The 16,373-nt window shown below is 35.4% G+C and overlaps 1 protein-coding gene across 6 annotated transcripts in view; it reads right to left on the bottom strand.

The window, feature by feature from the left end:
• Window positions 1–16,373, bottom strand: part of TTLL7 (tubulin tyrosine ligase like 7) — a 136,853-nt gene that overhangs the window by 22,112 nt on the left and 98,368 nt on the right. For all 6 annotated transcript variants that reach the window (XM_087448412.1, XM_087448397.1, XM_087448390.1 and 3 more), the window contains 3 exons: window positions 16,101–16,235; window positions 14,178–14,258; window positions 760–920 (listed from right to left, as the gene is read on the bottom strand). In XM_087448412.1, coding sequence (XP_087304538.1) covers window positions 760–920; window positions 14,178–14,258; window positions 16,101–16,235 — 377 coding nt within the window. The remainder of the gene's footprint in view (window positions 1–759; window positions 921–14,177; window positions 14,259–16,100; window positions 16,236–16,373) is intronic.

Here is a 16,373-nt window from a genome sequence, read left to right as displayed (position 1 = left end):
AACAATGCCAGGCACATAGTAAGTAGTATAGTGTTAGCTATCATCATTTTTAAGTTTCTTGAGGGTAGGATCTGCGTCAGATTCAACTTTGTATCTCCAAAAGTATTTAACACAGTAGTAAGTACTTGGTAATTGTTAAAAACAATGAAAAAGAATCTAGAGCAGCCTCAGTGGGAATGTGACAGAAAAACTAACAGGATCTAGCAAATGACTGAATAAAGACAGTGAAGGAGAAGGAAGATGCAGATGCCCCTGAGATATCAAACCTGTATGACTGGGAGAATAACAGTGGGATTAAGGGAAGTCCAGAAAGGAAGCCATTTCTGAATAAAAGGGAAGTATGGAATGTTTGGTTTTAGATCTCCTGAGGCTAAAATGACAAGGAGTCACCACCGCTTTGGCAGGACTGAAATTCTAGAGAGAAGCAGGAGTATAACCATAATTTTGGAAGTCTGCTACATAGAGACAACAGCAAAGAACCTTAAGGATATTGATTTGTAATTGAGAGTTTCGATTAATTAAGACTACCTTCTCCCCACTGAATTCAAATTAGCTGGGTGGTGTTGTGTTCATATTCATCATCTCATCTAAATCAGCTTAACTGCTATAAATAATAGTTGAGTACTAAAAATTACATGCAGTAAAAAATCCATATTTTAAGTGATCATTAAAGACATTCAATCTTTTTATTGGGCTACCTCTATAGCCAAATAGTAAAATACTAAAAACGACAATAATAAAAGATAGCTTAGAACTTACCCTGAATCACAGAAACAGTTCCACAGTCCTTGGCCATGACTCCAGAGTAAGCGATTAAAAACCCGGTTGAAAATCCGATATAAATTAACTTCCTCAACAACAGGTACCTTCCAGATGTGTGGAAGAATTGTACGAATACTTGTTTTCACTATGTCCAAGACCTAGTGGAAAAAACAAGGTATTTCAAAATCTAGGTGTCTATGTGTGCATCTAAAACTCAAAGACAAATATACATAATTTAAAGATTAATACACACACATTCACTCACTAACTGAACAACACACAATAAAAAGTCCCAAACAGAACCATGCATTTATGAAATTTTTGTATACGAACAAGTGGCAAGTCAGACCACTGGAGTAAGAAGAAATTAAAATTAAAATTAAATTGGAATTAAATTAAATCAATAAATGGAGATTTTAAAATAGTAATCTTTATGAAAAAAATCAATGAAGTTGAATCCTCACTTCACTCAATTAACAAAAATCAACTCTAGAGGGATTAAGGTCTTAAGTTAAAAAAATAAACCATTAAATATCTTAGTGGAAAGTATTGATTAATATCTTTTAGACGTTGGGTTAGCTAAAGATTACTTAAGTCACAAAAAAGTATGGACCATAAAAGATTCATAAACTCAATTATATTAAAATTAAGAACTTCTGGCCATCAAAAGATACCTTAAAGAAAATAAAAGATCAAGTTACAAACTGGAAAATATATTCAAAACATATATATCCAACAAAAGATTAGTATCAGGAATATACAATGAATGCCTAACAAACTGTTAATATAAACACCAAGAACTTATTAGGAAAAAAAGGACAAAAATATATGAATAGGAATCTCACAAAAGAGAAAATAATATGCCCAAAAAACACAAAGAATAAAAATTTCATGTCCATTTAACTAACAAAAATTAAAGGTCTGGCAATACTAAGTGCTGGAGAAATATGGATCTGTAGAGTCTCTTAGACATTGTTGGTGGGAGTATAAACTGGTGCAGTTGCTCTGGAAAATAGCTTGGCATTATCTCCTAAAGTTAAAAATTCATATACCCTATGACCCAGCAATTTTATTCCTAAGAGAAAATCTCTCATAGGTTAAAAACAAGAAGCATGTACAAGAATGTTCAAACAGCTGTTCTCAATTGTCAACACCTGGAAACAACCTAACTCTCCAACAACGGGACAGTGAATAAATAAACAGTGGTGTATATTCATTCCCTTGGACTACAAAACATATAGTAGTCAAAATGAATGAAATACAAGACACACAACAACACAGAGCATCTTAGTAATATAATGGCAAGTTAAAAAAATACATACCAGAGATTACTTACATTGTGAAACCCTTTTAATAGAAGTAAAAACAACTAAATTTTAAAAATACTATGGGGGGGGCCGGCCCCATGGCTTAGCGGTTAAGCGCACGCTCTGCTACTGGTGGCCCAGGTTCGGATCCTAGGAGCACACCAACGCACCGCTTCTCTGGCCATGCTGAGGCAGCTTCCCACATACAGCATCTAAGAAGGATGTGCAACTATGACATGCAGCTATCTACTGGGGTTTTGGGGAGAAAAAAGGGGAAAAAAAAAAGAGGAGGATTGGCAATAGATGTTAGCTCAGGGCCAGTCTTCCTCAGTGAAAAAAAAAGAGGAGGACTGGCATGGATGTTAGCTCAGGGCTGATCTTCCTCAAAAAAAAAAAAATAATACTATGGGGAATACACACAGATATAATAAGAATATATAAAGAAAGAAAGAAAGGGATTGGTGAACATGAATCAAAGAAAATGGCTGCCTGAGACGTGCGGAACCAGGGGGATAGAGCGGAGTCATTTGATTAGATAATAGGTTATTCCCAAGATCCTAGCTTTTGTTTTGGTGTTGGGATCACAAATGGTATAACAACCTTAAAAACACTAACTAAATAAAAGCAGGCCATACATGGACCAATAAGGAGAGAGTATCTTGAAACAAGGACTAGGATTAATCTAATTCTGGACAACCGAAATCCTAGAGGTTCTAAAAAATTCGTAAACCCTCAAAAGCTACTTAGTCTAATTCACATGTATTTAATACTTATGCAATGCAGGTATTTCTGATGAAACTCTTTTTAAAAAAAAAAAAAGTAAATACCAGCAAATACAGTTATTATAATTTCAAAGTAGATTTTCACTTTTTATTTTATTTATCTAATTAAAGGAACTATCTAAAAACATGAGAGTGACAGATGAAAAAAAGAAAGAGACTTTCAAACTTAAAAGCTGAGTGAAACGATTTCTCTCAATGGGCACAAACATATGGAGAACTGGAAGTAGACCAAAGAAGAATTTAATTTGTTTCTCTTTACAACAGCCATATTTAAAGAAGTGATATTAGTTATCTCTGATCAAGGCAAATTTAGAATGAAATCTGTTTAAAAATTAATTTAGTAAAAATTTTCAAAATAACACTTTATTTATAGAAAAATATCAACTAGAGCTTCTCGCAATGAATTGTGTGAGCAGCATCGTTCCCTCCCTTCCTCTTCTGGCTTCCTTCACTGGGAAGTGGGCCAGTACTGCAAACCCTGCAGCAGGTCAGGGGGTGTCAGTGGAAGGGGAGGAGCATGAAGAGAGATAATGGAATCTGTAATAAAGTAGCTTGTGAAAAAAATTGTCCGGGAAAAGCTCGTCATTACAGATAATGAATGCTTAATTACAGAAGGATTTTAAAAAACTGTAATATGAATTATTCACAATAATACTGATATAATAAGCATATCAGGCATTAATTCATACTTTTTATTTTTACAATTTTCATTTAAGCTATTAGTTTAACTCTTTATATTTTTTAATGTAGAAAGCAATACTCAGGACTGACGTAATATAAAAATCAACACTAGCAGTAAATGATAAATCTAAATCACTTCTCTTCTCAATTTTCCTTTCTACTTTCTATGTTTTAGTGAGTAATAACAGGCTAAAAGTCATAATGTGGAAGAATAAAAAAAGGAGCCAAGATAACCCATAAATTGGTCTCGAGAATAAACATGAGTTCTATATAATAAATGAAATTCAAAAGTATTAACCATACTGGGAATTTTAACATTACCTTAATTTCATATTCTATTATTAAATAATTATTCAACTTTAAAGTGATAAAGCATTTGAGATTACAAGTTATTCATTTATTTCTTTTTGAATACATTTCATAGTAAAACGCATATGATGCATAAGAACGAAAGGGAAGGGCAACTAACATGTATTGGCTGCCTGCTTTATGCCAAGCACTGTACTAGGTATATTACTAAGAGGAGACTCTCTTGGCCACTGCTCTGGATACATTTTATTCTTGAGGGAATTTTAAGAGCACGATAGTCCAATATCCTAGCCGACACATGACTAAAAGCAGCAACTTCAGGCAGCAGCCAGGGAGTTAGGGGTGGGGAATGTTCTGCTCCACTCCTAATGTTTCCTCCAACATGGAGATGGAGAAATCTGCAGGCCTCTTGTGCCCCACCAAGCATCTCTGCCTGAGGAGTGATTCCCAGAGACTGGCATGGTCTGAGTAACCCAAGAACTTGCTTTTTCTTTTCCAGAGTATCCCACTGGGAACATCCATACTCCTTTGCTTCTCTTTGACTTCAATTTTAAAGGATCCTCCCCAAGGAGGCAGGATCTGGTCCAGGGAGAGGAGTGGGTTAGGGAGACCTGTTATATGGAGGGCATAGGGGCATGCAAACCAAGGGAGCAGAAATCCAAATCTCTCATCTCTCCTTTGAGCCTTCACATAACCTCTTTCCTCTGCTGGAACAGTCTTCCCTATCCGTCCACCTGATGAACTTCTATGTCTTACCTCAAACATCACTTTTTCAGAAAGACCTTTATCGGCCACTAAACTATTGTATGATCCCTTAATGCCCAGTTCTTCCCCTATTAACAATTACCTGACTTTAATTTCTTGTTTAATTAATGGAACTGTTAATCTACATAAAGGGAGGAATTATGCCCATCTTGGTAATAAACTTGCCATGTCCCCAAGGCTTAAGACGGGTCTAGAACTTAGTCAGTGTTTGCCTTAGTAAAATTGTTCCTTGCAAGAAAGTGAAACCTATGCAGAAAAGGTAAAAACCAGAGCTCATACTTATTAGGCTTATTATAGACCAAGTGCTGTTCTAAGCACTTTCACGTATAGTAATTCATTTATCCTCAAAACAAAAACATGAAGTAGATACAATTGGTCCATAGCCCCCTTCCAAAAATCTTGAGGCTGGATTCCATAATCATACACACTACTATTTCTGCAGGAAAATATGTGAATATTCAAACCAAGAGATAGACAAAAATAACACACAACCTCCTGTCAGTTCACTGTCATCAAATGAGTTCAGGTTTTGCTGCCTAATGGTCGTGAAAAATTTTTTGGTTTTGAACACATTTTGTATCTCATTTTATGGATGAGAAAACTCAAGCATAGAGCAGATAAGTAACTTATGCGAGATTACACAGCTAGTTAATGGACAATTGTGTAGCCAGACCTATGCTCTTAACCGCTACCCAGCACTGCCTCACAATTAATTTGATCTGTCCAGGCGACAACAGCAAAACCCTAGAAGAGAACGGAATTGTCTCTTCTTAGATTCAGATTCACCTCTAGTCAAGTAATACTTGGGAAGATAGGTGGGGTCGCTGTGTACAAACAAGGCAGCCCAGGCACCTCTTCCCTCAGGGCCATCAAGTCCATGAAGGACTAGTTTACTTAAAAGGCTATACAGATGGGGAGACAATGACTGCACCTTTAGCAAAACATCCACTGAATAATTTTAGGAAGACAGAGAGCAAGCAGGCAACAAATCAGACTGGATATTTTGGGTTTCTAGGTGCTTTGGGGTTAGACGAAAATGGACAGAAGATGAATAATTTGTGAAACACAAAAATAAATGGTCAGCAAGGTGCCCTTTGTGTTCATCTGTGGACTCAAATGAGGCTAACTTATAGAATATACGTATCCATTTCCTGACATTGTGACTTTTAAAGCATCCCGATCCAACATTAAGCTCGCCAAGGGAAAAAATAAATGGGAGATTTGGTCAATGAAAACATTAATAAAATGGAAAGATTTATCTTTTCCATATGAAATATAGCACATTTGAAGGCATAAAGCACACAGACAAATTCATATTTTGCAAGAACATACAGATGTGGAATGACAAACTGCTCCATATGGCTGAACAGTTGGTCCTAAATTAAAATAATGGCATGAGGTGAGGGAGGTTTAGAAATAACATTAAAATCACTACATGCTGTACTAATGATGCATGCAGCAGCCATGGCTATCGGGTAAAGGCATCTTTGCTGATGCAAAATGAACAGCTCTGTATAGCATCTACGTCAGCCCAAATGAAAAAGAGATGGAAAATAATATCATCAAAATGCATGCAGAAGCAACTAGAGTAGGTATTAAAAAGAAATTGCTGTTTAGAAAAGAAACACTTGATAAACAAGAATCTCTTAGAATCCTACAATAAATGCAAATATAGTACAACTTTAATATCACTACTTATTTCTCTTCATTCTCCAATCTTAGTTTATGCCCACATATCACATAAGAGAATAAGCTTTTCAGCCAATTTGGCATTCTTCACAGCCCACCAGCACTGCAATATTTTCATACTTCATATGTATTCCTTACAAACTATATAAAGCAACTGCTCTCTTGGCAGAAAGCTAAATTACGCAAGTGCGGAGTTACCGCAACATGACATTAAATAAGATCAGCTGTCTCCATTTTCACCTGGTGAGGATTCTTTTCAGTATTTAATTCCCAAACCCTTGACCTTTAAATTTTACACCCATTAAGGAAAACAGGAAATAAGGCATGTGGAAGAGTTTGTGTGTGTGGCATTCTCATCTTAGAGTTTTACAACATTCTAATGAGCAACCAGCAAATGCTTTGATCCTGGAACAGAAAAAGTGAGACATATTTCAACAGTGGTCTCTAAATGGAATTAAGAGGTTTAAATGAAAGTCTTGTGCATTCTACACCTTGAATAGTGCTTGGGATGTGGTAGTCCCTCAATTAATATTGTTGAATGCGTGTTTGAATGAGCAAATAACTAAATGAATGAATAAACAACTCTCAAAATCGCCAATAGTACCTAGCATAGTTCTTGTACAAAATTGGCAACCAATAAATGTTTGTCAAATTAAATAGCATCACACACAGCCTTTGTGGCAGCCATGGAGACATGCCATTTGAATCAACCAGTTTCCAAGAGTGCAGTTAGCTGAGAGCCTCCCCAGTCAGGATCTGCTGCAATATTCAAGCCAAGCTCACGCTCTCCCTAGACTGCTCCCAGCCAAGGACTGAGCATGGTTGGATACGAAAGAGGGGCTTTATCTGCTCAGTGTGACCCCTCTAACAGCAATCTTTGTTCTGGGTTCCCCACCAGAGGGACAGGGCCTTCTCAGAACTTCACTCAAGTCTGAGGTTCCTCCTCCCCAATCCTCCTGCCTTCCATTCATACGTGTCAGACCTATATTGCAGTCTGAAGGCTCTTCCTGCCTACTTGAACTCTCTGTCCCCTTTATCTTTCTTGGGTATTTTGTCTTATAAACCTCTTTCACTTCTAATTCTGTTTTATTCCTGCTTCCCAGAGGACTGAACTGACACAGGCTTCTAATAATAATATATTGACTATCATCACAGCCAAAAAAAGGATAGATCTGATTAATCCACATCTAAATGTAAATTTGTTAGGTCCTAATTCTACATTCCACAGCTGACCCATATTTCTAGGGGTTTCTTTTTGTTTTATTGGATGCAGTTTTTAGCTTTATTTATAAAGCAACAGCACAGGTTTCAAATGGATAGCCAAATAAACGATCAATATGTTACAACCCAACAGACAATTTTTCTTTTACCTCATTTCTACATATTCTACATAAAATAATTCTGCATATGAAGAATACATTAGGGAAACAGCCAGTCATGATGATTCTTAGTAGCAAAGAAAAAAATCGGCCTGCATTTTCTATCTTCTAGGCTAGATCGCCTTCCCATGTGATGTCTCACTTCCTCACAAGAACCCTCCAACACTTAATGTTACAAATCTCAGAGAAGTTCTGAGAAGTTACCTGCCCAAGGGCAGAGGCAGTACTGAACCCGAGTCCATATGACTGCAAGTCCAGTACCTGTTTCCACCACCTAATATTGCCCCTTTAGTTTAATATCAACATATAAAGCTTTTAAAAATTTTTTTCAATGCACTCTTCAATTCATTTATTACATTAGCTCTTTGTTGTCAAGAAAAAAATATTTCAATCAGTCCATCATTCTCTGAACCCACTCTACCTCTGATTTCATCTGAAATAAACAAGGCAGGGAAGAGGTAGAGAAAAAATATTTTTATATATTATTATATATTTATAATATATATAAACATATATATTTATTTATATTTATATATTTATTATATTATTATATATTCATTATAACTATATAAAAATTTATATAATATATATAAATAAATCAGCTAAACATATTTGTTTGTCCCAATAATTATTTCTACAATATATCTCTATACTTTTCCTATCTGGGGTCAGTTTTAAGTATTTCACTTAATCAATTCTAATGCTATTGATTAAGTGGACAAAATATACATAAAAAAATCTGTTTATGTTAGAGCTCAAGACCTCCACTGCTGGCTGACTTGATGATTTACATTCATGATGTGTATATTTGTTATGCTTCTATTTGTGAATATGGGAGAGAAAGACCCATAAGTTTGGTGGGATTAATTTTACAAAAATGAAAAGTTTTACAAAGATTTGTTTCCTTATTATTCAAACAATTGCTCATGGGTAAGAGCTCTGTCATTACTCTTGCAGGAAGGGGAAGAATGTCACCACAGGACGAATGCTGCTGAGAGCCACCCTCTGCTTCTTCTCCTAGGAGCGTCCCACACTTTGCTATGTATCTGAGAAATTAGAGTCCGTTTTGGAAAAAGCCTCTTAAAGAACAAAATGGTTGAAGAAAGAAAAAGAAATTCAGTGATTATGACAATAGCAAGAAAAATTGCTACAAATAAGTAGCACATGTGTAAATCCTGGCCTTCCCCTTCTCATGCCTGGCATCCCTCAGCTACCTTTCAGCACCTCCATGAGAGTGGGCAACTCTGCAAGATAAACTTGCTCTGGCTAAGATCAGCCCTTACGTTCTCTGAGAGTCAAAATTCAAGCTACAAATTCTCCTGCCCAACATAAAATTGTCTAATAAATTCCCTTTGTAGGAAAACGCTATAACTATTGGGAAGCTAAAACTATGGGATTTGAACAAGGTTTGTATTGGAGATGGGATATCTTACTTTTTACAAGCACAGAGGAAATATAGAACTTTTGATTTATGCTAAAACAAAAGCAGCAACAGACGGGCTCAAAGTCAGAGTAACTAGGTATACAAGTTATATAATACAAGTCATGCCCCTCACCTTAGTGCTTCCACTCCCTCAGCATAATGGTCTATGCTACATATGGCGATGTAGTTGCACATCTGAGAACTAGGGGAAATAACTCACTCCAAATATTCTTGGAGTAAATCAGTAGGAAGCGTAGATATGCTGCCATAAGTACATGCTAGTAAACTTATAAGAAATCATTTGTTTTTACTTGAAATTTATAAACCCAATTGAGCATAAAAACTCTAAAACATGAAATAAAATGTTTCTTCTAATTCACAAATGTGATTACTATTCACACACATCATTTGATCAGCCCACGCAATGTTTATCAGACCTTCTCATATCACATGTAAAAAACCAGAATGGCATTGTCTTAACTTGTTGCTGTTCAAATAAATACGTATCACTAGTAAAGAAAGAAGGGTGCAGAAGAAAGAAGCTAGCTTGCTATTGACAGAATTCATTAGAGTCGAGAATGAAATCAACTTAACAAATGTTTATAGAAAGCCTTCTATAGGTGACTACAAAGTAAGACACGCCGACAGCATTTAGAGAGGTGCAAAAATTAATACAGAAACCTCTCAAGGCAGATCATAGGTACAGTTGAGTATAAAGTGCCCTGAGTATTTAGAACAGGGAAGGATAACACCTGGTCGTGAGGGAATCCAGACAGCCTTCACAGAAACGCCTGTGTCTCCCTGTTATTCTTCCATTTTTAAAAAGATTACTTTAACTTGAAAAGAATACAGAAATATACAAAAACAAAAGGAAAAATAACACCAAATGTCACCATTTTCCTTCACCTGACTCAGTAAGTCTACCCTCCAGAAATAAATTATCTTAACAATTTGGTACCTAGTTTTTAAAATTTTTTAATGCTAGATATATATTTTTATACACACACAGGTCATTTAAAATCGAACAATACATATTATTGTATAACTTGTCTGTTTAATTTACCATCTTGATACCTTTTTAGGATGGTGTAAGGAAGGGAAAAGTTGACAGAGGCACTCCCTCTTTGATATGCCCAAGGCCATGTTGACCTTACTGGATATTCTTGCAAATCCTCTGATGGAATTTCTCAGCAGGAAGATAACTGAGATAGTTCTAATCTAAGAACATATTTAGAAGGCTACCCCTTGTCTGTTTAGATCCACACTGTCAAATGCAGTAGCCACTAGACACATTGGTTATTTAAATTTAAATTAATTAAAATTAAAAGTTCAGTCCCTTAGTCACAACAGCCACATTTCAAGTGCTCACTCAATGGCCACATGTAGCTAGTGACCACTGTATTGGACAGCACAGATATAGAACGTTTCCATCATTGCAGAAAGTTCTACGGGACAACACTCACAGTAAATCACCCTGGCATTTTTATTTCATCTGGCTAAAGAATGGAAGTTAGTCACAAAGACTACATGGGTGACTAACAGAAAATAAAAATGAAGGCTACCCAAATCTGGAAGGCTCCCTCTATGCTAATGTGAACCACACATAGTTGGCACTTGTCACTCAGAACCCAGAATGCCTCCAGGGATGTGAAAAGGGTCACCTGAGAGCTGACGGACTCATGGCCTCCCAGCAGCCAGGCACTTGGTGGCAGCTTATTGCTTGTACCCACCACTCATGATTAGCAAAGTTTGGTTAATTTTACTAACGTATGTTTGTTTCACACGTCATGAGTCATAATCTTGTGCTATATCTCAGGTTAAGATACATGATTCCAGAATAGTATTCAATTTAATGCAACTGAATAGTACGGATGTCCTATAGTTGATTTAACCATAAACCTATTCATAGACATTTAGGCTGCCTCAAACGTTTTGCTTTCACAAATACCACTGCAATTAATGCTCATATACATAAATCTTTTATACATTCAGACTATTATTTTGTAGGACAGAATGCAAGTGGTTTTGCTGAGTCATAAGGTTATGAACATTTGTAATTTTAATAGATACTGCAAATTACCTTTCTAAAGAGTTGTCCCAATGTATTCTCCCTCTAATAGTACAGGATAGGCCCTTTCATCCATACTATTTCCATCACTGGATATTATGTCATTAATTTTTGCTAATATGATTGTTTTTAATTGCTTTTCCTTCATCATTAGTGAGGCCACAGATCTATTTATAGCTATTTGAAGATCTATAAATTGTCTATTTCCATGGCTTTTTTATATACTTTGCCATTTTATTAATATCTAAAGGATAGTTTGTCTATTGCTGGTTGATTTGTAGGAGGTGTTGGTTTACTGGTGTTACTTTGTGTTTTACTACTGCAAATATCTGTCTTCCTCAACACTCTGCCCCATTTACCTCACCGCTCTGCCTTTTAACTTGGTTTAAGATGTCTTTTTACCATCAGTTAAGTTTTTATGTAATCAAATCTGTCAATTCCTTTAAGATTTTAAGTCTTAAGAAGTTGTTTCCCCATTCTAAGATTATAAATATATCCTTCTATATTTTCTTTAAATTTTTAATATTTTCTTTTTTTACATATAAAATTGTAGTCTACCTGGAATTTATTTTTGTATATGATGAGAGATAAGGCTCCAAATTAATTTTCTTACAAATAGGTAGTCAATTGTTTCAGTATCATTTAGGGGAAAAATTATCTTTTCTCCACTGATTTGAAATGTCACATTTATCATGTATTAATATCTTATACTTTAATCTGTTTCTGGACTATCAATTTTCCTTTAATTAGAAATTCACCTACACTCTTCTATCTTCTAGATTACAAAAGTAGATGGACTTAAGGAAATTCAGGGTCCCAGTTTCAATAAAAGCTCCTTATTTTAATCAATCAAGGCCACAGTCAGTGACTTGGCAACACATATTAAGGGCTTACAATATGTTTTCAATCTACCTCTGTAACCAGCTTTGCTACACCCTCCTCAACAGCGGCCCAGTATTTGGCAAATGGCAGAATATTACGTAATCATTTGCCGAATGTGTTAATTCGCAATAGTAAGTTCAGTTTACACAGATGAAAGTGTTTAATTTAAAAGTCATCATTTGATCTGTATCTACTTTCAGCTTATCCCCAATAAATCCTAGAAAGGGGAAATGATAGCTTGCATCACTGAAGGAATATGACAACTTCACTAAAGCTACTAAAATAGTGTATCTCCCCAAAAATAACGTTGCAATGCATTTGACGGACCCCTCAGGCTGCTGGCCACTCCCCTCTCCTCCTCTCCAAGATACCTATGGTACACCTTTTACTGGCCCCTCAAATCTCCAAAAGCCCCTCCCCATCAGAAGAAAACCTTCACATCTTCCCACCACAAAGCCATAGACTTTGCCTTCCCTCCTACCAGAAGAAATGTTCCTGGTTAGGACAAACCTTCCCAGCTCACTTACTCAAGGGTTTCCTATCGCCTCTCTTTCCTGTGCCATTCCTCTCTTCGAGATCATTCTCATCACATACAAACAACTGTAAATATCTTCATCTTTAAAAATTCCTCATCATTAATCCACATGCCTCTCCATTTACTACCACACTTCCCTTTCCCCTCTACAGCAAAATTCCTTGAAAAAGTGCCTGTACTCACCGTGCTTTTTTCCTCTCTACCTTTCATCTCTTGAACCTGTTGGTTCAACCATTCAAGTTTTACTCCCCATCCTTCCCCTGAATTTGTTATGATCTGGTCATCACTAGCCTCCAAGTTGCCAAAAACAACAGTCAGTTCTTGGTGCTTACCTTACAACCCCTATCAGCAACATCTGACTCAGTTGATCACTCTGTCCTTAAAATAATTTCTTCACTTGACTTCGAGGACACCCAGTTCTCATGGTTTTTCACACTTGACTGGCAGCTCCTTCTCAGTCCCTTTAGATTAGTCCCTCCCCACCCATCTCTCTGATTTCTACATGAAGTGGCCCAGGGCTCAGTCTCTGAACTCTTCTCTTCTCTAACCACACTTACTCTCTAGGTAACCTCATCTAGTCCCACAGGTTCAAATATCCTAGCAACTCTTCAATTTTGTATCTCCATATGCAACTCAGCTCTGAACTCAAAAACACATATATATAACTACATACTCAACATCGTCAGTTGGATATCTAATCAATACATCAATCTTAGCATGTCCAAAACCAAAATCAAAGTTAAACAAAGCAACAGTAACAACAATCCCCTGCTCCTTCCCCAGAATCCACCCAGTCAGTTACCACCCTGGCTGATAACCACTAGGTCTTGCCTCAATTACTCTAAAAATCTTCTAGCTGGTCTCTACTTCTATTCTGCCACATTCTCTCTCCCCCAATTCTATTCTCCACAAGTAGCTCTCATGATCCTTTTAAATTAAAAACCAGACTATGTAACTCTTCTGCTTAAAATTTTCTAATGGCTTCCCATCACTTGGAATAAAACCCAAGGTCTTTCCATGGCCTATAAAGTTGTGATCAGACCCTGACTTTCTATCCAACCTGAACTCACACCAACACATCACTCACTCTTGATGAGCACAAACCAACCATCCTATAAATAAGGAACTAAAATGATACCTTCTGTGCCTCACGGACACATCAAGCTAACTTCTGCCTCAGGGCTCTTCCCTCTGCCTGATACTTTGTACTCGCAGATATCTGCATAGTGTTATTTTCATTTCATTTAGGTCTCTGTTCAAATGTTACTTTCTCTATATTTTTTATCCTGATTTATTTTTATTCTATTTTATTTTATTATAGTACTTAATACTACCTTACATTCTATTACATATTGGTTTATTATCAAACACTTTAACTAGAATGTAAGCTCAATAAGACCATGGTTTTTTTTTATTCACTTTTTTATCCTCAGAACCTAGAACAGCCCCTGAAACATAGGAAGTACACAATAAATATTTGTTGAAGAAATGAGTAAACAAATGAACATATACGTATTTTGATTATGAATGTGGCTTAATGATCCTAGCTTAATACATAATCCAAAAGGGCAAACATGTTTGGGGGCATCACTCACTTTTCGTTGTTTTACAGAGTCCAATTTTATGAGCCAGTATGAAGCCACTTTTGTTTTATGATACTTCCAGTTATCAATGATCTGTTTTGAGAGAGAAACATTAAGAAATTTAACCTAGAATTTTCCTTAAAAGTAACAAAAAGTAAATAAATGTGTTGAAACCAATTTTATTAATTAATTTGTCAAATGAAGGCACTATAATATTACTTGCAATAAATAATGTCTACTTTCATAAAAAGACGTGCAAAGATTTCTAACATAAGGTAAAGAAGCCATCTGACTCCAAAGATGTCTCATCTTGTTGTAAAACGCACACAATCTCTAATGAATGAAAGCCAAAAGTCTTCAGGCACATAAGGTTTGGGAAGAAGCCCAAAACATATAGATTTCCCACTTTACTTCCAAGAGCTGTATTTACCACATCACCCATAATAACAGATTACTGAATAATACATTAGAAGATAACCTATGTTTTGTTTTCTTTGTGCAAATCTACAAAATTTCTGAATATATATTCCAGTAATATATGCTGTAGCAAGCATTAAAATATTTGCTGCATATAATGAACATATAGCAAACAATCTAACGTCTTATAGAATTATTAATTATACTTTATTAACTATATAAGCCTAACTATGTTCTTTACAGAACAATCACATTAGCCACAAATATTATTTCTACTCTCTGATTGTCCCATTTTTCTTCTACCTGATTCATAAAGGTGGTAGATAACTAATATCTTTTAAAAATATAAGTAAAATGTCTGGTACAAAGACATTGGTTTTACTTAGAAAAGGACTTGAATGAATAAGATAACATCTATAAATAAAAACACATCTATCACAATACTTTACAACTAAGGCTCATCTTTCTTCTTTTTCTCTTATCATAAAAAACAGCTGCTCATTCGCAAACAAGATACCCTTTTCATTTTTTAAAAAATATATAACAATAGACTGCATAATATTTGGGGGTTTTGGTTATAGCTATGTCATGATTACAAAATAGAAATTGCCGGTATTGATTTTTTAAAATAAGAAAGTCTTTTTTTACTATTATTTGTTTGTTCTTTGTTTCTAGACAGTTGCTTTAGACAGATCTAAAGTAATGCTAAAAAGTGAAAAAAGCCAAGCGTTTGGCTATGGTTTTTATCCCACAACTGGCCACCAGATGGTGCCTTCTCCTCTGGAAAAAAAATAAAGGGAAACCAGAAAACAACATTCTATTACTGACGAATTATCTAGAAATGACAATTTGAAAAGGATGTTTGAATGAAGAAATAGAACTTTGAATGAAGAAATGCTCTTTCGCCAAAAAATATTTGAATAACTTGGACCTTCTTTCTAAATTAGGAGTAAGTCATTGACTTTCATGTGAATTTTAGGACTCCTGGCCATTACAGAACATTCCACTGGGTGGTGCAAATATGTGTGTAATAAGAAAAATACACACAACATAAGCCATTTCAAAATTTGACCAAAACCATACAAGGTGTCACATTCAAATATTCTTGACATTTATGCCCAAGGCCCCAGTTTTCTCATTATATCTCATTCCATATTAGATCTTTCTAAATCTTTATGGAAGCAGGCTTAACTTGATATTTCTTTAATCGTTAAGAACAATAATTATTTAACATTAATTATTCTCACTTGATGAAGCAGTTGTATCATTAAAATAGGACTATACACTAAAAGATCTTTTGCGTCGCTGATTATAAATGTGATCTCACTGCTCATGAATCATAATAATTAAAATAACCTCTGTATATTTTAAAGCTTGTGGAGGTTGAAAAGAACATCAATTAAGTTTACTATGTCATTGAGAATAATGCCATCAGGAAAAAATAATGCCATCAATATTTTAAGAAGAAGAATAAAAAAGTATGAGCTCCTTGGAATTTTATATACATCAAATACTCACATCTTCTATCAGAAGCAGGGATTCTGCATCTGATTTTCCTGGAAACCGGATCTTCATGTCCTTGAGAACAAACAAGGTCTGACTTGTTAGATCGTCTTCTTGTTCTTTTGTTCTCAGTTGCCGCAAAGACTCACTCTTAAATTTGAAAGAATACAGATATTTGGAGGGGGTCTTATTTCATTGTGCCACTATAATCTGAAAGATATTCCTAGGTAAAAATGATGCACTTTTAATTGAAAAAAATAACAATGAAAAAGGAAGAAAATGATTTTT

The sequence above is a fragment of the Ceratotherium simum genome, chromosome 2 (assembly GCF_057802395.1).
Source record: "Ceratotherium simum simum isolate JZ-2026a chromosome 2, ASM5780239v1, whole genome shotgun sequence".
Lineage (NCBI taxonomy): Eukaryota > Metazoa > Chordata > Mammalia > Perissodactyla > Rhinocerotidae > Ceratotherium > Ceratotherium simum.
This window is presented reverse-complemented; position numbering and strand designations above follow the sequence as displayed.